A 23,744-nucleotide genomic window follows, 5' to 3' on the forward strand; every position below is an offset into this window, starting at 1 on the left:
TGCAGCCAGCCATTTCAGCTTTTTATTGTAGAGAGAGCATTTTATTGCAGAGAGAGAGCAGTGTGTGTTGCACAGAAAAACATCTTTATAGGCAGTGATTCACCACAAGCCCAAACCACTGCAGAAAAGCACTGAAAGGGAAGGGAGAGAGAGAGAGAAAGTACCCTTTTAGGTGTACTACACAGCAACTCTGTACTGCTGCACTGGGGTGTACAACAACTCTAAAGCTAATAGGGGCCAGTTAGGGTGAGCACTAAAAGCCATAGTGACCTGCTTTTAGTGCCTAATACAGGTTGCGTAGCAGAGCGTATTGTCCTCTCATAAGTGTAACTTGTGCGTACATAGGTGGTGTACGATTTTTTTTTCCTGTCAAACTAATTTGGGCCAGTTACGGTGAAAGGCCAGCCAAAGCTAAACACTTGTTTTTGTAGCCTAATACAGTTTGTAGTGGAGCATATAGTCCATATAGTCCTGTTTTCGTAGCCTAATACAGTTTTAAGCGTAGTGGAGCGTATTGTCCTCCCCTCATAAGTGTAAACTGTATGTATACCTACGGGGTGTACGATTTTGTTCCTGTTAAAGTCATAAGGGCCTAGTTACTCTGAAAGGCCAGCCAAAACTACACACATGGTTTTTAGCCAAATAAAGTTTTAAGCAAAGTGTAGAGTATTGTCCTCCTCTCATAAGTGTATACAGTTTACACTTATGAGGGGAGGACAATACGCTCCACTATGCTTAAAACTGTATTAGGCTACAAAAACAAGTGTGTAGCTTAAGCTGGCCTTTCACGCAACTAGGCCCCTATGACTTTAACGAGAACAAAATCGTACACCTACGTGGTGTACGATTTTGTTCTCATAAGGGCCTAGTTACTCTGAAAGGCCAGACAAAACTACACACCTGCTTTTATAGCCAAATACAGTTTTAAGCATAGTGGAGCATATTATCCTCATCTCATAAGTGTAAACTGTACTTACACCTACATGGTGTACGATTTTGTTCCTGTTAAAGTCATAAGATCCTAGTTGATCTGAAAGGCCAGCCAAAACTACACACCTGCTTTTGTAGCCTAATACAGTTTTAAGCGTAGTGGAGTGTATTGTCCTCCTCTCATAAGTGTAAACTGTACTTACACCTACATGGTGTACGATTTTGTTCCTGTTAAAGTCATAAGGGGCTAGTTGCTGTGAAAGGCCAGCCAAAATTACACACCTGCTTTTACAGTCAAATACAGTTTAAACCCCTTAAGGACTCAGACAATTTTATTTTTACGTTTTAGTTTTTTCCTCCTTGCCTTCTAAAAATCATAACTCTTTTATATTTTCATCCACAGACTAGTATAGGTTTTTTTTTTTTTGCACGACCAGTTGTCCTTTGCAATGACATCACTCACTTTACCATAAAATGTATGGCGCAACCCAAAAAATTTTGGACGTTTAAAAAAAAAAATGTTTTTATGTTTACGCCATTCAACATACGGCAAAATTAACATTATATTTTAATAGTTCGGATATTTACGCACACGGCAATACCAAATATGTTTATTAAACTTTTTTTTTTAATACTTTTTGGGGGTAAAATGGGGAAAACCGACAATTTAAATCTTTATTGGGGGAGGGGATTTTTCTAATTTTTTTTACTTATATTTTTTTTACTTTTATTTTAACACTTTAATAGTCCCCATATGGGCATAGCACTGATCAGTGTTATCGGTCATCTTCTGCTCTGGTCTGCTCAATCTCAGACCAGATCCACTTCATCACAAGTGATATCTGACACCCCAGTCAACAGTCAGTGGGTTCCTCAGACACAACCCTTAGTTGGCATGGCCAGAGAGCAGTCCCTGTCCTCAAATTGCCTCTGTCCTATGCTGTTCACTCTCCTACAGAAGTATTGTATGTTGTGGGTTCAGATCCACTATTTAGTGAGGACGGTCAGCTGCTACTGACCACCCAAGAATTGGTGGAGATATCCACCACTTCATCCGCTAGGCGGGAAAGTAGTGATGAGGAGAGTGGCGTGGTAGATGATGTTGTGAGCGTTCAGGCTCCTGCAGCAGACACTGTTGAGGAACCTGAGGAGAACATCAGTGACGTGCAGACACAACTCCATGATGATGAAGCAGATCGCACTTGGGAGCCGGGTGCAGAAGGGGCTTCATCATCAGGAGAAGAGGGTTGCAGGTTGCCCGTGAGGACGCAGCTGAGCCAGCAAGGTGGTAGCTTGGTTGGGATTTAGCATGGTGGCAGAAGAGGGAAGTCTGGAGCCAAACATGCCCAGGGTAGACCACCTGCTTTGTGGCAGCCTACCTTCCCGGGAGGTAGTGGAAAAGGGTTCCGGGAGTCGGCTGCAGCAGCAGTCAATCAGTGCGGACTGTTGGGGGGAAAATCAGCTGCTTGGCGGTGTGGCAGCTTTTCATCAAGCATCCAGAGGAGGTTAACATGGCCACATGCATGATGTGTCGGCAGAAGGTGAAGTGTGGCCAGGGTCCCAATGTTGGCACCACGGCCCTGCGTCAACATATGCAGCATCATCATAAAGCAGCCTGGGAGAACCATGGCTCAAATGCGATGGTCCAGCCTGCTGCATCACCCAGTGGCACGCTGCTCCCTGTTTCAGCCAGCCAAGGCTCCACCATGAGTCAGTCATTCCGCCAGCAATCCCTCAGCGAAGCCATGTCCAAGAGACAACAGTATGCGCCCACTCATCCAACGGTGAAGAAGCTGAATGTGCTCCTGTCCAATTTGCTTGTACTGCAGTCCCTCCCTTTTCAAGTAGACACTCATGAGCAAGGGGGTGCACTGAGAGGCAGGGGCTGGGACAGGCGGTAGCTGGGACAGGTAGCTGGGACAGGCGGTAGCTCGCAGCGCACCGCCAGCTCGACTTTAAGATACAACTAGGAGCTTTTCCATAGTGTATACTGCAGCAATTATACCCTATTGGTTGCTGGCACATGACTTGCCTTCCAATGGGTCCTCAAAAAAGGATTTAAAGTTTGCTCATTCCAATTACCAGGCTCTGTCACTGTGCTGCTGTGCGGCAGTGATTCTATTAGCAATGCCTGTAATCTGCATGTCATACTGAATAACAGTATTATTTCACTACCCCAGCACACTCCCTATGCGTGTTACGACAAGGCAAAGTGTTCTACGCCCCTATTAAGACTCTCTGTAGCCCAGAAAGAGCCATTTTTAATAGCAATTCGCCATGAATAAATTGGAACCAAATTTTTTCGGCAAATTGGCCAAATCAAATTTTTTTTACATTTATTAATCTCAAATTTTGACTAATGTGGGACAAATTCATCAAATGTCGCATAACACTTGATAAATTTGTTGCATGGCCAAATCATGCTGCCAGTTGAGATGCTTGACAAATCACAAACCCCTGCAAAAACTCTTCTAAAGCAGTCCACAATGTGGTTATGATTCTGAAAAGCTCGCTGAAAGGTCACACAGAAACTGCGACAATTTATGAGACAAATTAAAAACTAAAAAGCAGGTTTCTGCCTCCATTGCGCAACGGTGACTATATATCTAAAGCTGGACCACCGATTTATGTAAGTGATATGTTGTTTTACTCAGGTTCACTCGCACTATAACCCTGGATCTTAAGTTTATTGCGCGTAAACTAGCTGTCAGTTTCCTTTTCATCATTAGACAATGAATTGAATGTTGATGCATCGGATGAAACCTAACAACTGCATGCGCAATAGGTACAAACATAAAGTACATTACTTACTTCATCTGGTAGAGATTATTAGTTCCTCTGTGGTCTATGTCATGACATAACCCTGCAGTAACCATGGCCATGGCTTCTAGATCTGTATAGTAGCGCTTTAATTTCCCAGTCTATAATGGAGGAAATAAGCATTAAACAAGAGTCTTGGGTGAGACTTAAATAGCCACCAAAACTACAATTTTCATTTTAATTTCTGCCACACTGCCAACTTGTTTTTCGACACTTTAAAAATAAAAAATAAAGTGTTTAGCAAGAGACTGAGGTAGTTACCCTGGCCCAAAAGATGGAATATAATTTATGCCATATATTGGGCCCAAATTTACACCTGTGAATAGCTGGCATGGATTTCCATTTATGGTGTGTGAACAGCAAAATGAAGCACATTTTTAAAAGCAAGCCTCTTAATAAATGTGTCCCATCTTTATCCAGCAAACTTCACTTTAAAGGGGTACTCCGGCACGGCCAGTGATTTGCTGAGCAGACCATCACTGAAATCCGTCTCCGATGGTGGGGGCATGACCGCACTGAGGACGGGTGAGTAGTCAGATCTTTTGCAATCAGAAACTTATCCCCTATCCTGTAGATAGGGAATACGTTTTATTTACCCAGAGTACCCCTTTAATACTGGCAATTAATGGAATGCCAATTTAATAATTGGTTCCAAAGCCCCAGAAATGACAATCCAAAATAGGAAAACTTGTAGAATGAAGAAAACCAAACATAAAATCTGGACAAATAAACCATGTCCTTACTTTTATTAGTTATAAGGAGCAACTGGAAGCTGGTAAAGAGGTATTCCAGCATTTTAAAACTTATTCTCTATCCACAGGATAGTATAGCACTCTGACCCAGCGCTCCATGCATTGTGAAGATTTGGGGCCCTATTCTTTAGATCAGACACTTAAAATGCGGAAATACCCCTTTTATCAATTTCTGGTAAAGTGGGCAGGGTCACATTATAATTTCCATCAAGACATTGTCATTTACACAGGGGGATGTTCGGTTGATGCCGATGAAGGATCAATTTAATACCTACATAAAAGAAGTGATCAGCCAATGAACGAGCATTTGCCTGTTGATTGTCTGATCTCTGAGTCTATTACACAGTCAATTAAGAAGTCCGTGCATTACTGTGCCATTACTATGCCAACGTGTACAGAGGACCTGAGTTCTACTGAGACACAGTGAGTAACTGTCACTCACTGTGTCTCTATTAAAAGTATATGTGCAGCAGTGGCGGCATGTAACAACTAAAGAACCCAGTGGCAGCTGTACTAATCAGCTCTGCCAAGCAGCTGTTTCAATACAGTGATGGCACCTGACATATGATATCAAGTGCATCTTAAATCGGTGCTGTATGTAACTTACAATGGCCTCTGAGAAGCGATTATAAGATGTAAAAATTGTATGTTATGTTAGTATGTTGGGTGACCACTGTATAGAAATTATATATAGAAAGTATTTTCATATAGAAAGTATACCTGTCGTTAACAAAAACTTTTGTAATATATATTGGTTAAAAATGTGTATATGCAGCTACTGCCTGTGTGTCTCTGTGAAGAGTCAAAATACAGGACAAGCAGGCTCTGTACACTGAGAACAAGCAGGGTTCTGTACATTGAGGACAAGCAGGGATCTGTGCACTAAGGACAAGGAGTGCTCTGTACACTGAGGACAAGCAAGACTCTGTGCACTGAGGACAAGCAGGGCTCTGTGCACTGAGGACAAGAAGGGCTCTGTACACTGAGGACAAGAAGGGCTCTGTACACTGAGGACAGGCAGGGCTCTGCACACTGAGGACAAGCAGGGCTCTGTACACTGAGGACAAGCAGGGCTCTGTACACTGAGGACAAGCAGGGCTCTGTGCAGTGAGGACAAGCAGGATTCTGTGCACTGAGGACAAGCAGGGCTCTGTACACCTAGGACAAGCAGGGCTCTGTACACTGAGGACAAGCAGGGTTCTGTACAATGAGGACAAGCAGGGCTCTGTGCACTGAGGACACGCAGGGCTCTGTGCACTGAGGACAAGCAGGGCTCTGTGCACTGAGGACAAGCAGGGCTCTGTGCACTGAGGACAAGCAGGGTTCTGTACACTGAGGACAAGCAGGGCTATTTACACTGAGGACAAGCAGGGCTCTGTACACTGAGGACAAGCAGGGCTCTGTACACTGAGGACAAGCAGGGCTCTGTACACTGAGGACAAGCATGGCTCTGTACACTGAGGACAAGCAAGGCTCTGTACACTGAGGACAAGCAGGGCTCTGTGCAGTGTGGTTCGGGGACATGCCCCCAGCTCACACACCAGGATGATTGACAAGCCAGGAGCCTGCACAGAGCCCTGCTTGTCCTGCCCTCACTTCCTTACACTTTAAAGGTTTATTCAGGCTATAAAAATTTAAGGCATATTCTCCAGAAGGGCACCTCCTGGTACCTCCACAGTCAGCTCCATGACATCCTCGACATCCTCTTGGTTATCACAATACTATTTTTAGCAGAGGTGAAAGGTATTGCAGCATTCTACCAAGCAGGTAAACAGGGCAACACTTCATCCTTGCACCACCACTACCAAAGTACAAGGTAGTTCCCTGACAGAGGATAGTCCATCAATTTTTACAGTCTGCATATCCCCCATTTCGATACAATAAAGAATGTAAACAAAAGAAAGACATACCATTAGAAGCGTGAACATAGTTTGTGCAACATTGAATCCATGGCGCCAGTTGTGGTAGGTAACTCTTCTATATCCCTTCTTCATTGCATACATAAACCTCACCAGTGCCTAAACAGAAAAAAAAACAATTATATCTAAGGTACCTGAGGTGGTCTAACTATAACATTAAAGGGGTTTTTCCATTATTAAAGGGAACCTGTCATCAGTTTCATGCTGGTCTGGACTGATAAATGTGGTCCAAGGTATACTACAAAACGCACCTTAATATCCCTCACAGTGTCTACTAACTGACCATAGAAAAAATGTATATAACTTTCTATACCATACTCCTCACAAATTACCTGAAAGCTGAGAAATTTGCAAACAAATGTGACACATTAGTGATGCTTTTTTACATCCAAAATTACTAATTGTGTATCAAAAAAAATTCCAGTATGTGCACATTATTCCATAAACATGTAAACCTCACACCCCCCTCTACCCTTGACTCTTTTCTAACATGCTGCCATAACCATAATGACAAGTGAGCCATTCATTAAAGAAGCACTCCGCTTTCAGCAGCCAATGGCCACCACTGATAGCTGCATGGAGCAATCTCTGCTGTCAACTATTTTTAACTGTTTAGATGTCACTGTAAGAACTAAAAGCACCATTTAACCTCTTTTAGGGCCCAGTGATTTTTCATTTTTGCACTTTTTTGTTTTTTCCTTGTCAAAATTTAAATTAAAAAATGTTCACCTACAGTTCGATATGAGGGATTGTTTTTTGTGCCACCAGTTGTAATTTCTAATGACATCCCTCATTTTTACCATTTAATCTGTGGTGAAACAGAAAAAAAGTTTATTTGTGGGGTAAAATTCACTTTTTGGGGCTTTCGTTTTTATGCAGTGCACTTTTTTTGGGTAAAAATTATTATCTTTATTTTGTAGGTTCATAAAATTACAACGATACCCAAGTTAGGCTGGGTTCACACTACGTTTTGTCCCATACGGGAGCGCATACGGCAGGGGGGAGCTAAAAGCTTGCGCTCCCGTATGTGACCGTATGCGCTCCCGTATGTCATTCATTTCAATGAGCCGACCGGAGTGAAACGTTCGGTCCGGTCAGCTCATTTTTGCGCCGTATGCGCTTTTACAACCGGACCTAAAACTGTGGTCAACCACGGTTTTAGGTCCGGTTGTAAAAGCGCATACGGCGCAAAAATGAGCCGACCGGACCGAACGTTTCACTCCGGTCGGCTCATTGAAATGAATGACATACGGGAGCGCATACGGTCACATACGGGAGCGCGAGCTTTTAGCTCCCCCCTGCCGTATGCGCTCCCGTATGGGACAAAACGTAGTGTGAACCCAGCCTTATATGGGTTTTGTTTTATTTTAATACTACTCTACAAAAATTAGTATGCTTAAAAGTGTTGTCTTATGACCCCTTTAACTTTTCTTTTATTTTACCACATACGGAAATGTATGAGGGCTCATTTTTTTTTGCAATAAGATCTTTAGTTATTATCAGTACCATTTTTGCCTTAAAGGGACTTTTTATTAATTTTTTTGTATATAAAGTGACCAAAAATATGCAATTCTGGATTTTTTTTTGACCATATGGTTTAATTAACATTATATTTTAATAGTTTGGACATTAACTTCTGCCTACATTTACGTACTACTGAGCCCTCATGTGACCAGCAACCATGAATATTCAAATCCAGCCAGCGAGCCTGCCTGTAGCGCGCAATTTAGCACAGATAGAATCCGATCTTCAGGGGCACCGGGTGACGGACTGCAGGTATGTATATTAGTCAGAGACCCTGTATTGGTCTCCTGTTCACCTGCACTATAACCTGGTGTATTGGGTTTAGTGTGCGTGAATAGGATAACCGTTTTCCTATAAATGGGCACAGTCAGGTACAATAACTTTTGATATGTTAAAAGTATGTTTTGTAATTGCTTTCATTCAAAAATTTTCAGTCCTGCAGTGTCCAGTGGTCAACTACATGTCATGGACACCATGAGTGATTGGCAGAGCGAAAATTCGCGAATGCGAAAATTAACATATGCGAAAATTAGCATATACAAAATTAGCATAAGCAAAAATTCGCGTATGCAAATTTTCGCATATGCGAAAATTCGCACAGTAGTATTAGAGTCTTCTTTACACCACACAAGCTGGAAGCAGAGAGGGATGATCACTGTGATGTGTACTGTGAAAAAAAAAAAAGAATATTCGTAATTACGAATATATAGTGCTATATTTGCGAATATTTGCGAATTCGCGAATATGCGATATTCGCGAATAAAATTCGCATTGTGAATATTCGCGAGCAACACTATAGATTGAGTCTTTCAGCTCGCTTAAGGAATCTTCTGATTAGGGATTCTTGTGATAAAGATCTGCCTAAAAAGGCAGAGAGCACTAAAACTTGAACCCTTAAAGTGGATGGGCTAAGACCCTTGTCAAGGCCATCCAGAAGAAAATGTAAAATTGCAGAAAGAGGAGGATGTGAGGTTACTACCTCTTTCGTAGAACACCATCGAAGGAAAATCTTCTTCATCCTAGAATAGACCTTGTTTGTAGACTCTGCTCTAGAGTGTTCAATGGTTCTCAAGACCTCTGCAGGAAGCCCACTACTTAGTAGGGTCCTGTCAATCTCCAAGCTGTCAGATTGAGTTTCCTCAGATCTAGGCAGGAGCCTGTGTTGTTAGACACAAGGTTCTGCACGTGGGGAAGCCTCCAATAACACCCCTGACTCATCCTCATGAGTTGGGTGAACCAGGACCTCTTGGGCCAGAATGGTATGATGGTAATCACTGAGGTCTGGTCTTGCCTGACTTTCATCAATACCTTCGGTATCATGGAAAGTGGAGGGGGTGTAGGCCAGCCTGAACCTCCATGGAATGAACAGAGTGTCTATCGCCACTGGATTGTTCTCTTTGTAAAGAGAGCAAAACTTGTTTACCTTGGGGTTCAGACAGTTGCCATGAGATGTATCTCTGGCATACCCCAGGTATGATCTCTAGACCTCTTAGTCTGAGGGCGGAGACTACCAGAGCCACCACCTTCGTAAAGGTGTGGGGAGCGGAAGTGATGCCAAAGGGCAGAACGGCAAACTGGAGATGCCTTACCATACCTTTTATGGAGACAGCAACCCTCAAGAATTTCCTGTGGGCAGGAAATATAGGAACATGAAGGTAAACATCCTTCAGGTCAATGGTTACCATGAGATCTTGAGGGTCCCGAATGCTGATGACAGAGCGGATGGTTTCCTTCCTGAACCGCTTTTTTCTTATGAAACAATTTAGATAGCAGAGATCTATGATCATACGCCAGTCGCCCGATGGTTTCGGCACCAGAAAGATTTGGGAATATACCCCTGAACCCCTCTGATCGGGGGGAACTTCCTCTAAAGCGTGTTTTCCTATGTAATGGAGGACAGAGTCCTCTAGAATAGCCTGCTTTGGCTGAGGAAGTAATTTTGTCAACACAAATTTTCTTGGAGGAGGGGACACGAACTCTATCTTGTATCTTGACTGGATGATGTCCGGTACCCAAGGATCTTGGATTTCTTTCATCCAAGTTGACAGAAATAAACTTAAACAACCTCCTACAGGAGGGGGATCAGTAGATGACTTCTCTGCTTGACAACTTAGAAGGGAAGGGAGAGGGAAAACGTTGGTGGATTCTAGAGGAGAGTCATAGCCGGCTTTGCGATCCTTCCCACGGCCGCGACCTCCCCCCGCTTCTGGTTGGTCTGATGTTTTTGGGATCTGGAAGGGCCCTGGTACTCCCCCCCCCCTGGATCTGCCCTTGCCGCAAAAGGACTGGACAGGTAAGGATTTGCCCTTTTGATCACCAAATCCCTCCATGATGCGGTCTAATTCGGACCCAAAAAGCCAATTGGGCTCAAAGGGAATACCGCACAAATTAAATTTGGAGGTATTATCCGCAACCCAGGGGCGTAACCATAAGGGGTGCCTACTAGCAGAGGAGAGCCCCATAGACTTAGCCGCAAGCTTGAGATGTTGCTGAGTTGACTCGCAGTCCACTCCAAGCAGCAGGGTCTTAAAGCTATCCAGGATATCTTCCCTGGCAATGTTACTCTCAATCTCAGACTGGATCCGCAGAATCCTTTCTTTTCCAAATTCAGCAACCTCGCTAGATGCGACCGCTACAGAAGCCAATGCTGAAGCCGCAGAGTAATTGCGCCTCGACAATGAGTCCACCTTTCTATCAAGAGGATCTTCAAGGTTGCTGCCATCGTCTGCTGGAACTAGGACCCTTTTAGACAGTTTATTAACCGCCATATCCCCCTTTGGCGGTGGGACCCAGGATTCTGATTCATCCTCCGGCAGCGGGTACATCATCTTGAACCTCCTGGTGAGGATTACAGGCTTGTCCGGATGCTTCCATGCGGCCTTTTTAAATTATTGTTTTTCTAATCCTGTCTGTTTTTTATTCCCTTGAAGTTTTCATACTTGGTATTAGTTTTATATTTAATGCTTGGAATCTTTATCATTATTTATATATTTATGTATTTATTACTATTTAGTAGTACGATGCAAGGTTTTATTGGGATCCCGGGATTCCAGGTTTTATTGGGATCCTCCATGTTTTGTGGATCACAATACGTCACATCCGTGTGTGACGTCCACATGTGTGATTGTATAAATAAAGTTCATTGTTTAGTTTTATCATGCCTGATGAAAAAAAGGATGGTTTTGAAATGCGTTGCATCTTTTTTGAAGAATAAAGCACCTTATCCTATGAGCCTTGGCTTACCTCCTCTGTGACAGCACGATCCAGCTTCTGTTTCCAACCTGCTCCTTCCTATTTCCAGTTACTTCACGTCTGCTTGTCAGCGTGGGAAGCCGCTGCAGTCTCCTCCTCACCTCCGCTCTTCTAAGTGTCGTGCCTTCTTTGCACAACTACCACAGGTGAGCAAGTTTCTTATGAATCTACACTACGGTTGTTACCGCCACCGATACCGCACAGGGAGCGCTCCTTCTCTTTCTCATTACCTTCCAATACTTTGGAAGGGGCAAAAAACAACAGGATCTGAGAAAAAAATCTTAGAAATCAAAGCAATCTGCGCTTTAGAAAGCACAGACGCAGGACCGGAAGTCGTCAGATGACGCACTTCCGGTCCATAGCGCCGCTGATGCAGAGAGACGGAGCGACAAAAGACAGCACTGCTGTCTGCAATAAGGTAAGGGCGGACATGCCCATAGAGTAGAGGTGATCGCTGGACCCCACAGACAGATAGGAGGGGGCCCACAGCGCCGCCCGCACAAAAGTATGTAGCAAAAAACCAAAACTCCTGTCGGAGACCAAAGTCACGGAACACAAACACTGAGCCCGGGACAGCGCAGAAACGCTGCCCAGGCAATCAAAATAAGGCAGCAACAAGGCTGCAATAAAGGTAATTCTGAGAAAAATATAGGTCGTGGACACATAAAAATTAAATGCACGTGATCAGGATGAGGTACTGAGCAACATATAACAGCCCACCTCCCAAAAAGCCAGCATTTCCAGTTAATTCTGGCAAGAGGCATGGGAAAGGGTTGTAAAAACATTTTTTTTTTTATTTCCAGCTCTGTTTCCCCGTCCCCACAACAAAGGGCCACCCTACCCTTGGACTTTCATTGCCTAGTGGTAAATACAGTGGTAAATAAAGTAAGTAAGTGGAATTCATTGGGAGAGAAAAAGGAAAATTGACTGTAAAATTGTTAAAAATCTGTTATACATGTAGTCATTGTTACTATTTTGGGATTAAAGTTCCTGCAAAGATCTTTTTAAAGCTGTGTTCATACATAATATATTGGTCAATATTTTTTACTTAAGACTTGAAGTGGGTCCAAAACAGAGAAAAAGGTGCAAAGCTTTCCATTATAGTTTTTTTTTTTTTTTTCTCAGATTCACTTTTTAGCTTTAAATACCAGGAGTGAAAATTACCAAATAACGACCAAATATCAAAGTTATGAACTATTCACATCACAATTTTAATGTATGCAAAAAATATTAATGCAAAACAGACAAAGGTATGCAATTTATATATATGTCTACGTTAAACATATACAGGCTAGTAAACTTTAACATAGAAGTCTCTTCCACTGTAGCTACAGCTTACAGAAAAACAGTGGCACTCCAATAAGGTGAAAAAAAAGAGGTTTTTATTCACACAAACGTGATGTGACATTTCGGCCAGCTCACCTAGCCATTCTCATGAGCTAGCCGAAACATTGCTTCCCGTTTGTATGAATAAAAACCACTTTTTTCACCTTATTGGAGTGCCACTGTTTTTCTGTAACCTGTAGCTACAGTGGAAGAGACTGCTATGTTAAAGTCTATCTGTCAGTAATAAAAAATTTTGATATAATGTAGATAATACTATTATATGTATATTTGTAATATACATTGATTAAAAAATGTGTATATTATTGGGTAAAAGAATGCTGTCCCTGCAGCCATTGCCTGTGTGTCTCTATGAGGAGTACAAATACAGGAAGTGAGGGCAGGACAAGCAGGGCTCTGTGCAGCCTCCTGGATTGTCAATCATCCTGTTGTGTGAGCCAGGAGCATGTCTTAGAGCCTCACTGCACAGAGCTCTGCTTGTCCCCAGTGTATAGAGTCCTGCTTGTCCTCAGTGCACACAGCCCCGCTGGTCCTCAGTGTACAGAGCCCTGCATGTCCTCAGTGCATAGAGCCCTGCTTGTCCTCAGTGCACAGAGCCCTGCTTGTCCTCACTGCACAGAGCCCTGCTTGTCCAAAGTTCAAAGAGCCCTGCTTTTCCTCAGTGCACTGAGCCTTGCTTGTCCTCTCTGCACAGAGCCCTGCTTGTCCTCAGTGTACAGAGCCCTGCTTGTCCTCAGTGTACAGATCCCTGCTTGTCGTCAGTGCACAGAGCCCTGCTTGCCCTCTGTGTACAGAGCCCTGCTTGTCCTGACTGCACAGAGCCCTGCTTGTCCTGACTGCACAGAGCCCTGCTTGTCCTCACTGTACAGAACCCTGCTTGTTCCCAGTGCACAGATCCCTGCTTGTCCTCAGTGTACAGAGCCCCGCTTGTCCTCAGTTCAGAGAGCCCTGCTTGTCCTCAGTACACAGAGCCCTGCTTGTCCTCACTGCACAGAGCCCTGCTTGTCCTCAGTGTACAGAGCCCTGCTTGTCCTCACTGCACAGAGCCCTGCTTGTCCTTACTGCACAGAGCCCTGCTTGTCCTCACTGCACAGAGCCCTGCTTGTCCACCCACACTTCCTGTATTTGGACTCAACAAAGAGACACGCAGGCAATATACACATTTTTAACCAATGTATATTACAAATATACATAAAATGGTATTATCCACATTATTTAAAACGTTTTTGTTAACGGCAGGTACACTTTAACCCCTTAAGGACTCAGGGTTTTTCCGTTTTTGCACTTCTGTTTTTTCTACCTCACCTTTTACATATCAAAATGCTTTCAGTTTTCCACCTACAGACCCATATGAGTGCTTGTCTTATGCGCTACCAATTTTACTTTGTAATGAAATCAGTAATTTTACAAAGAAAATCTACGGCAAAAAAACCCAAAAAATTTTTGTGGGACAAAATTGAAAAAAATGCCATTTTGTAACTTTTGGGGGCTTCTGTTTCTACACAGTGCACTTCTGGTAAAAATGACACCTTATATTGATTTTATAGGTCCATACGATTAAAATGATACCCAACTTGCGTCGTGATCTGAAGTTTTTATCGGTACCATTTTTGTTTTGATGGGACTTTTTGATCTCTTTTTATTTTTTAGGGTATACAAGGGGACCAAAAACACTGAATTTTTTAATGATTATTAACATTATATTTTTATAATTCGGACATTTACACATGCGGCGATACCACACATGTTTATATTTATTTTTGTTAAAAAAAAAAATTTAAATGGGAAAAGGGGGGTAATTCAAACTTTAATTAGGAAAAGGGTTAAATCACATTTATTAACTTTTTTTAAACAAATTTATAGCCCCCATAGGGGACTATAACATGCAATCTTCTGATTGCATACACTGTTCAATGCTATGCCATAGCGTAGCATTGATCAGCGTTATCGGCGCTCTGCTGCTCCAGCCTGGATCCCAGGCATGAAGCAATATATCGCTGATTGGACGCTGAGGAGGAAGGTAGGGACCCTCCTTGCGTCGTCTCAGCTGATCGGGACTCCGTGGTCTTACCGCGGTGATCATGATCAGCCCGACTGAGCTGCTGGTAAGCATATTCTTTCATTTTAGCGGTTAATACCAGACATCACTGTGATCAGTGATGTCCAGTATTAGGCATGGGTCAGCTCATGACCCCGCGTCATAGCAGGGGAGCGGGCGCAGGGCGTACAGGTACGCCCTGCGTCCTTAAGAGGTTAAACGCAAAGCTATATGTTATTTTACATTTGTATGATTTTTTACATTAAAAGAATGTATTTTTCCTCATATAGCATTTTTTGGTTACTGAGGATTTCTAAAAACAAACATATAGATATGTTAAATGTAAGAAAGAAAAAATATATATATATATACATTAAAGAAGAGCAGGAAAGCATAGTATGCAACACTATCCCACAAAGAATTATGCAGACATAAAAAATATAAAATAAATTGCACTTTTGCCTTTTTGTGAGTATACACTTGATGCTCCGCAGAGTCGAGATGTCAACAGTCCCTTACCTGATACAGTGCAGTACATTTATTTTATGAATTTATGACCTTTTTGATTTCTTACCTCTGGAGGAATCTGAAACTTCTTTACAGCACCAAGTTCATAGTACATTTGGATTCCACATTTTACAAGATCGATTTCAGTGCAGTCAAAATCCGAGAAACGGAATTCATAAATTTCAAATTTGGTAGGTCCTGGCAATTGTGATTTCTAGAAAAAAATGAGCAATCGGTCAATAATATATGTCTAGAATTAATAAATGTTATCAAAATGGCAGTATGATTGTAACATGCTCAATATTTTTCAGAAACTTTAAACAACAAGAAGGACAAGCCATAAGGTTATTCAAATCAAGGAAGTAGATGCCGATCAGATCACAAATTATCATATTTTCCAGCACTTAACTTCAGTCTGTGGCATGTGGGAAGGATGTAAAGGCCAGTTTGAAAACACTTTTTTTTTAGCCACAAGAAAAGTCAGTACGGTAGGCCTTCAATGCCTTCTATTACTCAACGTGTCAGTTATTACCACTTGTCTCAAACTGAGAGACAACTGGGTTTATTTTTGCTATGGCAGATCGCTACATATGTAGGCCAAGATGTTGGTACTGTTTAATGTTTCATGTCCCAGTGGTTGGGAAAGCAACAATGAACTGGAATGACAGCAATAGTTGCACAGAACCGAAGCACTGCATGGATGGATAATCAATAAATGAATGGTCTATTCTGTACTATGAGTGAAATCAGATGTCACATCCCAAGCCTAGGGTGTCAAACAGTGTCTAAACAAAACATCAGAAGGCTATTCTAACGCAAGTCCTCGTCTGTTTCCACCACGGAGCTGATAAACATTGGGTCCGCCTTGAGAGTAGCTCCACACATGTGAACACGGGGGCACTGTTTAGGTTTCCTTCCTTTGCTGCTCTGGAGTCGTCCCTAAGCACCGTGCCCCCGATTAGGGTTTCTATAGCATCTGTATGCCTCTCCTACAAGACCAAGACTGAACTAGACAGCCCCCCACACCAGTTCTAGGTAATGTCTTCTTCCCCCTGCTTACTCCTCTCAGTCCTTTTTGGGTGTGAACAGGGGCATGGGAGTGACTTTCCACCACGTCCAATTGCACAGCTCCTGCCCTCATTGCTCTCTATTGCCCTTAGAAGACCTTTGTGTTTCCTCATCACCAGTTTGACTGGGGCGGTACACCTGTCAAACTGTAATGCAGGTGTCCTAAGGCGAGCTCAGGGCGGACAGATACCTCCCGTGGAGCAGAAGGGCAAAAGCTTCTGTGTCTTGTGTGGTGAGGGTGTGATGAGGGCAGAAGGAATTACCCTCGGGGTACCCTAGGGGCAGATAGCATTAACCCCTTGTGTTCATGATGCCAGGGCATGGTTTATCCTCTAAACCACCCAAAGGAATACTGTTGGATCCTGGTCTAGGCACGGGGGCAAATAATGACTCCTACGCCAAGTTACGGAACAACGGCAGCTTTGTCAGACAGGTGTAACAGTCTATACAGATTAGCTAGGCCCACGGAGGTGACCAGTGACTTCAGAGACCTTAGGGCTTGCTGGGACTTATAAAGGACTTGGACAATTTAAATGCAGGCCATGCTGACTTGAGACAGGGTGACTTGGACTGACTTGACTATGACAGACTATGAAGGACTTTACCCCTTCTGTATCTTACGAGGCTTTGACTTGACCTATGGGGCAAGGGACTTGAGAATCCATGGCAGCTTGACTGACTTCCGGTCTCCTCTAGACTCCAGACACACACCTAGGACTTGACCTTACTGCCACTCAGCTAAGCAGAAAGAGCATAAGAGAGAGAGAGCTAGCTCCACCCAGGGCTTATATGGGGGAGACTAGGAGGGGTCCCATAGGTCACCCTTAGGTCACATGGTCACTGATACTTCACTGAGTTACAATCACATTTTATGTACATTATATGGTCTCTTTCTAGACTCTTTCTGTAAGCTCCTGCTCCCCATCCTCCATGGCTGGGAACAGGAACTGGATGTTCTATTAGTAAGGAGGACTGGCAAAAGTCCCTGACCTTATGCCACATCTCTACATCGTGTAAGGCTCAGGAGACCAATTATGAGATCCTGACTAAGTGGTATAGGATTCCGGCCCTCCTCTCTCGGTTCTAGCCCCCTGTTCCAGACATGTGTTGAAGATGCAGAAACACAGGTGGCCCCATGCTGCATATTTGGCTTTCTTGCCCTAAACTCCATGTATTTTGGACTGGTGTCCTCGACCTAATTAGCAGGATAAATTTGATCACCTACCAGTAGACTCCTTGTCTCTCTTCCACTCCACCCTCCCCACCCCCTTTCCTGCTGGACCAAGTTGCTGAATCGATTTTTGCTTCTGGCAGCGAGAACTGCGTTCCCTTGTTTATTGTGGTCCCCACAACCTCCTTCTCTCTCAGACTGGCTTTGGGAAGTAACCTACCTACATAGAATGGAAGAACTTGTGGCAGATCCTAAAGATCAGCCGATAGACACTATGAGGGAGATTTATGAAAAACTGTGCAGAGGAAGAGTGGTGCAGTTGCCCATAGCAACCAATCAGATAGCTTCTTTCATTTTTAAAGGGACCTGTGAAAAATGAAAGAAGCAACCTGATTGGTTGCCATGGGCAACTGGGCAGTTTTTTCTCTGGACAGGTTTCGATAAATCTCCCCCTATAAGCTGTGGGCCCTATGACTCGATTTCCTCTCCTCTGATGACTTCAGATCCCTGCACCTCCCTGCTTAGTCCCCCTCTTCTCCTTGGAGTGGTTGTCCCACCCTCTCCTTCCACCTTGGACGATTTAAGAGGTACTCTCTTCCACAGGAACGTCCCGGTGTCCACAGTTTTGTGAGTCTACAGTTATTCCCCTTCCCTCAGTCTGTCTCTAACAAACCCCCTTCCTCTCTTTTTAATTTGTTCCCCTCCTTCTTTCTTTCCCGCTCCTCGTTCCTGGTCCCAGCCTCTTTATGTTCTATGATAATAGGAGGGCTCCTTTATGATATTTTCATCTGTTTCTGTTTACCGGTACCCAGACATCATTGGCATCCTTGTTATCGGATATCCTCACACTGATTTTGCCAGTATACTTTTTGGTGTACCGTATATGTTTATTTAAAAAAAATTCTACTATTGGGAAAAAAACATCAGAAGGCACTTGCATGACACTGGACTACAAGCGAGATGTCCAGCTACATGTGTTTCATTGACCTCATGCCACCCATGTCAAAGGCTATCATGGTGTACAGCAAAATGGCAAGGGAGGCTGGAATGGAGGTCTATCCTCTACAGTGATTAGTCCTGCTTATGTCTCGGATGCAATGATAGCTAGAGATTGGTCTGGAGACCACATGGGCAACACCACAAAGAGGGCTTCATTAGGTGAACATTACACCAGTCCTACTCACAGGATTCTGGTGTGGTATATTGTACAGTAGTCAGACCTCTCTAGTCTTCATTACCTGTACACCAACAGCTCAGGGTTACATTGATTTGGTCATGGAAGTGTCCCAGGAACTGTTTTTCAACACATTACCATGCCTCATGGGCCCTCTGCTACTATAGATCATGATGATTTCCATGCCCAAGAGCATTCAGTGTGGCAGAACATTCTATACACAACCATTAATAACCTCATTGACAGCATGTCAAGGTATGTAAGTGGGTTTATTTCAGCAACTAGCACTCACATTCGATAATGAAATTGAGATGTTTTTAATTTTTTTTTCAATGAATAACATTAACATCCAATTTCTATCCATCTTGTGATTTACATAATTTAATTATTTTTTTTCTTGGTGTGGTAATTTCAAGGTTAAGGAGTGTATGTTTTCCCCTTATGTAAGATAAGGTGGATAATGTGGCTAATCTGCATCCAAAAATATTCAGTTTAATATGTCAAAATATAATACAGAAGGCTTACTTTGGAATTTCTGCAGTTTATTTTGTGGCATGTTTTTTCCCTAGGGAAAAATACACTGTGTGGACATATGCTCATGGTAGTAAGAGGCAGATATTCAGATATACCAACTGAATATAAAATGCTGTGTAACAAATCTCAGGAAAGCTAGACTAGCACTTTAAGGTCATGTTTATAACTCACAAAAGCAGTCATAAATGGCCCCAAAAAAAGGGATTGTATTTTGTTTTACTGCCATTTTTCCAGCAGTACATGACCATAAAAAGTGGCTGCAAAGCAAAATGCTGCTTTTTTTATACATGGAACCTGGTCCAAGTATTAAAACATATTTTTTACATACAAGTAGTGGTCCAATTTCATCTTCATCGCAGGCTTCAAGCTCCTTTCCAAGTTTTTCCCGAGATGGCTAGAAAAAGAAAAGACAAAATAAACTATGTAACTCATGAAGCTTAACTAAAATCTCAGATAAAGAGGTCCATATTTTCATCCTAATAAAAAGCAGTTTTTTCATGCAAAAAATGGCTGAAAATTAAAAAACAAAAAACAACCCAATATTCTGGGGAATAACTCAAATAATCTCAAAAGTGATATTTTAAATAAATTAAAAATAATTGGAGTTGCCAAAGGTGCAATAATTAGGCCAATATGCCCAATACTCTTTATTCATTATATTTTATGGTCAGACCAGCCCACCAGTGTACTAGAGGATCCTCCAGGCTCTGATACCAGAATGGACTCTCACAGTCTAGTTAATTACAACCTCATTTGGTGCCAACTGGAGCTATCACATTGTATATAGGGTTTATTTCCTCTGTGTTGATTCATAAGCAAAACTTATTAGATTTTATTTGCCATGTCCTGTATGTGCAATGATAACAATATCTAAATGATGAAACTAAAAGTGGCTATGTATATGTTCTGTGTGGATGAATAAAAGACTCGTCCCATGTAAAACAACTTTTTGTTAGCAGTGCAAAGGCCATAGAGCATACCATTTCAATAAAAAAAATGTACACAAAGCAAAGGGAATGTAAGTAATGTATGTGGTGGCCTGAGCTACACCATGTGTACAGCTTTGTCATATATACAGAAATACATTAAAAAAAAACTATACCAATTACCAGGATCTCTTGAATTTCATCCTTGCTACACTTTACATGGTACATCACCATATCCTGTGCAATGTCTTTACGATTTTCCAGTTTATTCATCTTGTCATAAGTATCAGTGTTTATAACAGACCATCCCAGGAACTGTGTCAAGGACTGTAGAAGAAGTGGCATCAAATATTAATGATTTCATACTTGCTATCTTGTAAAATCTTTATACATAAAATACACTCATAAAGCCATAACAATAAAACCATGATGAAGTAAATAATCAAAACCTGTTTAGAAGAAAAGTTGCTCACTTGCCCATAGCAACCAATCAGATAGCTTCTTTCATTTTTGAAAAGGTCTCTGAAATATGAAAGAAGCAATCTGATTGGTTGCTATGGGCAACTCAGCAATTTTTTCTCTGGACAGGTTTTCATAAATCTCCCCCAATGTATTGACAGGTATTCCTAGTATGCAGTGTTTTGTACCAAAAGTGTTATGGATGCCCAAGACTTACTGATTCACATGGGGAGCAAATATTAGTCTGTCTGGTCCAATCCCACAGGAAAGCTATGGTTGCACATATTATAAGTAACCCCTTCCCATATTTTGTTGTAACTCTATGTCTGGTATGAAGCTGCACTGCTGTAAATGGATATACAGTTAAAGGGGTACTCTGGTGGAAAACATTATTTTTTTTTTTTTTTTGGTGACAGATAGTTAAACGGATTTGTAAATTATTTCTAAATTCTTTTCTTTTTGAATTTATTTTCTGTCTGACCACAATGCTCTCTGCTGACACCTCTGTCCAGAGCAGAAGGGGATTGCTATGGGGAATTGTTCCTGCTCTTGACAGTTCCTGACATGGACAGAGGTGTCAGCAGAGAGCACTGTGGACAGACAGAAAATAAATTCAAAAAGAAAAGAACTTCCTCTGTATTACAGTATACAGCAGCTGATAAGTACAGGACGGATTAAGCTTTTTAAGTAAAAGTGATTTAAAAATCTGTTTAACTTTCTGGAACCAGTTGATTTCATAGTTAGACTTACAGACCATGTATGCATGCAGGTGTACATGCATAAGGGACCCCCTCCTCCCCCCCCCCCCCCCCAAAAAAAAAAACAAATTATTTTAAAGAAATCCTTAAGTCACATGAGTTAATAAATATAAATTGCAACAATGTATCTTTTTCATTTAAGATGCATTAGAGCAATACATCTTTGGTCACAAAGGTGGGCATATCCTCAAAATTTCTTCTACTTTTCAATGTCTCTGCTTACTGTCAGTGGAACAGAATTTATTTATTTATATCCAGCAGGTAAAATACCTATGCAAACCTAAATATTTCTCTCCATCAATTCTAAAACAAAATCCTTTGAAATTAAAAACGTTTCTACTGGCACATGACAGCATACCTGTATGACTCCTGAACTAGAAGTGAATTAAATATATAAAGTAAATTGATGAGGGTAACGTATGCCAGTTTCTTACCTCCATCAGAGTTTCGTCCATCTCATCAAATGGTTTCCCATCCTTCCTGTTGTAAAAGGTGGCAACACCAACAATTTCTTCCTTCTTGTTTACAATAGGCATTGACAGAACATTCTTAATCACCCAGCCAGATTCATCCAATGGTTCTCTCTTGAAACAAAAAATTGAAGATGAAAACATCTAGGTTACCTTTCAGTCATTGGTACCCCGCCATATTCATTAAAAGTATGTTCATGTAGTACTGGAAAAAATGTGATGAACTGAAACTCTATACGTCCACAGCCCAGAGGCAGCAATTGGTTTGGTGTTACTTCATTCCCATTGGATTCTACAGTTGGTGGGCATTCCCCTCTCTACTATTAACATTCACACCTATCCTAATCCTGACGGGTTGCCTGGTCAGTTTACATGTGTAATCTACAGGGCTACAACTGATGTTTATTTATTAGTATCATATCTTGTTTTATTGTTTACTTCTTTATTGAAAGAATTTTATTGAAATAAAATAAACATTTGTAAAAACAAGAAAATTACATAAACAATTTCCTTCCACTGTAAATATATTCAAATATAAGTATACATCATAAATTAAAGAGGCTGTCAGATTCCCATAAAGGACAAGAAAACTGTATGGCATGAAGCTATACTCATTCTTATCTCCAGTGTTTTAACTTGTACTTTAGTTTTTTTTTTTTTTTCAAAATGTACAGTCTACTCGCTAAAGATGGTATCATGGGTGACCGGACCGGGATGCCTGCTGAAATCGTTCAGCAGGCATCCCGGAACATCGCCTAAGGGGGTCCTGAGACACTAACCCCCCCCCCCCCCATGTCGGCGATTGGAGAAAATCGCATGTCAATTCAGACATGCGATTTTCTACTATTCCGGGCTTATCGGGTCTCTGGTGACCCAATCGCCCGGAAAATAGGGATGATCGGAGCTGTCATCCTAAGGGATAGGAGTGAGGTTGCAGTGCTGCAACCTCCTCCTATCCCCTGCCATTAGTCAGCACTGAGGACTAACCAATGGCAGTTGAAGACCTGGAAACCCCCCACTCTGCCTGTCCCTGGATGTCAGGCAGAACGGGGGGAGAAGATGGCGGCCGGTGGCAGTAAAGCGATCTTTACTGTTGCCTTCCTAGTGGAAGCCAAACTGCAACTCCCAGCATGCCCAGACAGCCAAGGAATGCTGGGAGTTGTAGTTTTGCAACATCTGGAGGGTCACAGTTTGGAGACCAATATTACAGTGGTGCCCAAATGGTAGCCCTCCAGATGTTGCAAAACTACAACTCTCAGCATGCCTAGACTGCCCAAAGTTGTAGTTCTGTAACATCTGTTCCTTCAGATTTTGCAATTTTCATGACAATTTTGAAAATTGCTGCTATACTTTGAAGCCTTCAAATTTTTTCAAAAAGTAAAAATATGTCCATTTTATGATACCAACATAAAGTAGACATATTGTATTTGCGAATCAATATAACATTTATTTGGAAAATCAATTTTCCTTACAAGCAGAGAGTTTCAAAGTTAGAAAAATTCTAAATTTTCATGACATTTGGGGATTTTTCACCAAGAAAGGATGCAAGTAACGACGAAAATGTACCACTAAAATAAAGTAGAATATGTCACGAAAAAACTATCTCAGAATCAGAATAATCAGTTGAGGACAAGCAGGGCTCTGTACACTGATGACAAGCAGGGCTCTGTGCACTGAGGACATGCAGGGATCTGTGTACTGAGGACAAGCAGGGCTCTGTGTGCTGAGGACAAGCAGGGCTCTGTGTACTAAGGACAAGCAGGGCTCTTTACACTGAGGACAAGCAGGGCTCTGTGCACTGAGGACCAGCAGGGCTCTGTGTACTAAGGACAAGCAGGGCTCTGTGCACTGAGGACAAGCGGGGCTCTGTACACTGAGGACAAGCGGGGCTCTGTACACTGAGGACAAGCGGGGCTCTGTACACTGAGGACAAGCGGGGCTCTGTACACTGAGGACCAGCAGAGCTCTGTGTACTAAGGACAAGCAGGGCTCTGTGCACTGAGGACAAGCGGGGCTCTATACACTGAGGACAAGCGGGGCTCTGTACACTGAGGACAAGCAGGGCTCTGTGCACTGAGGACAAGCGGGGCTCTGTACA

General features: G+C 42.4%; 1 protein-coding gene across 4 annotated transcripts in view; it reads right to left on the bottom strand.

Moving 5' to 3' along the window:
• The window catches only part of PDE6B (phosphodiesterase 6B), a 107,686-nt gene that overhangs the window by 28,353 nt on the left and 55,589 nt on the right, over positions 1-23,744 (bottom strand). For all 4 annotated transcript variants that reach the window (XM_056551925.1, XM_056551926.1, XM_056551928.1 and 1 more), the window contains 6 exons: positions 21,611-21,760; positions 20,143-20,286; positions 19,362-19,427; positions 15,154-15,300; positions 6,413-6,520; positions 3,742-3,851 (listed from right to left, as the gene is read on the bottom strand). In XM_056551925.1, coding sequence (XP_056407900.1) covers positions 3,742-3,851; positions 6,413-6,520; positions 15,154-15,300; positions 19,362-19,427; positions 20,143-20,286; positions 21,611-21,760 — 725 coding nt within the window. The remainder of the gene's footprint in view (positions 1-3,741; positions 3,852-6,412; positions 6,521-15,153; positions 15,301-19,361; positions 19,428-20,142; positions 20,287-21,610; positions 21,761-23,744) is intronic.

Source organism: Hyla sarda, chromosome 1 (genome assembly GCF_029499605.1).
Source record: "Hyla sarda isolate aHylSar1 chromosome 1, aHylSar1.hap1, whole genome shotgun sequence".
NCBI classification, from domain to species: Eukaryota; Metazoa; Chordata; class Amphibia; order Anura; family Hylidae; genus Hyla; species Hyla sarda.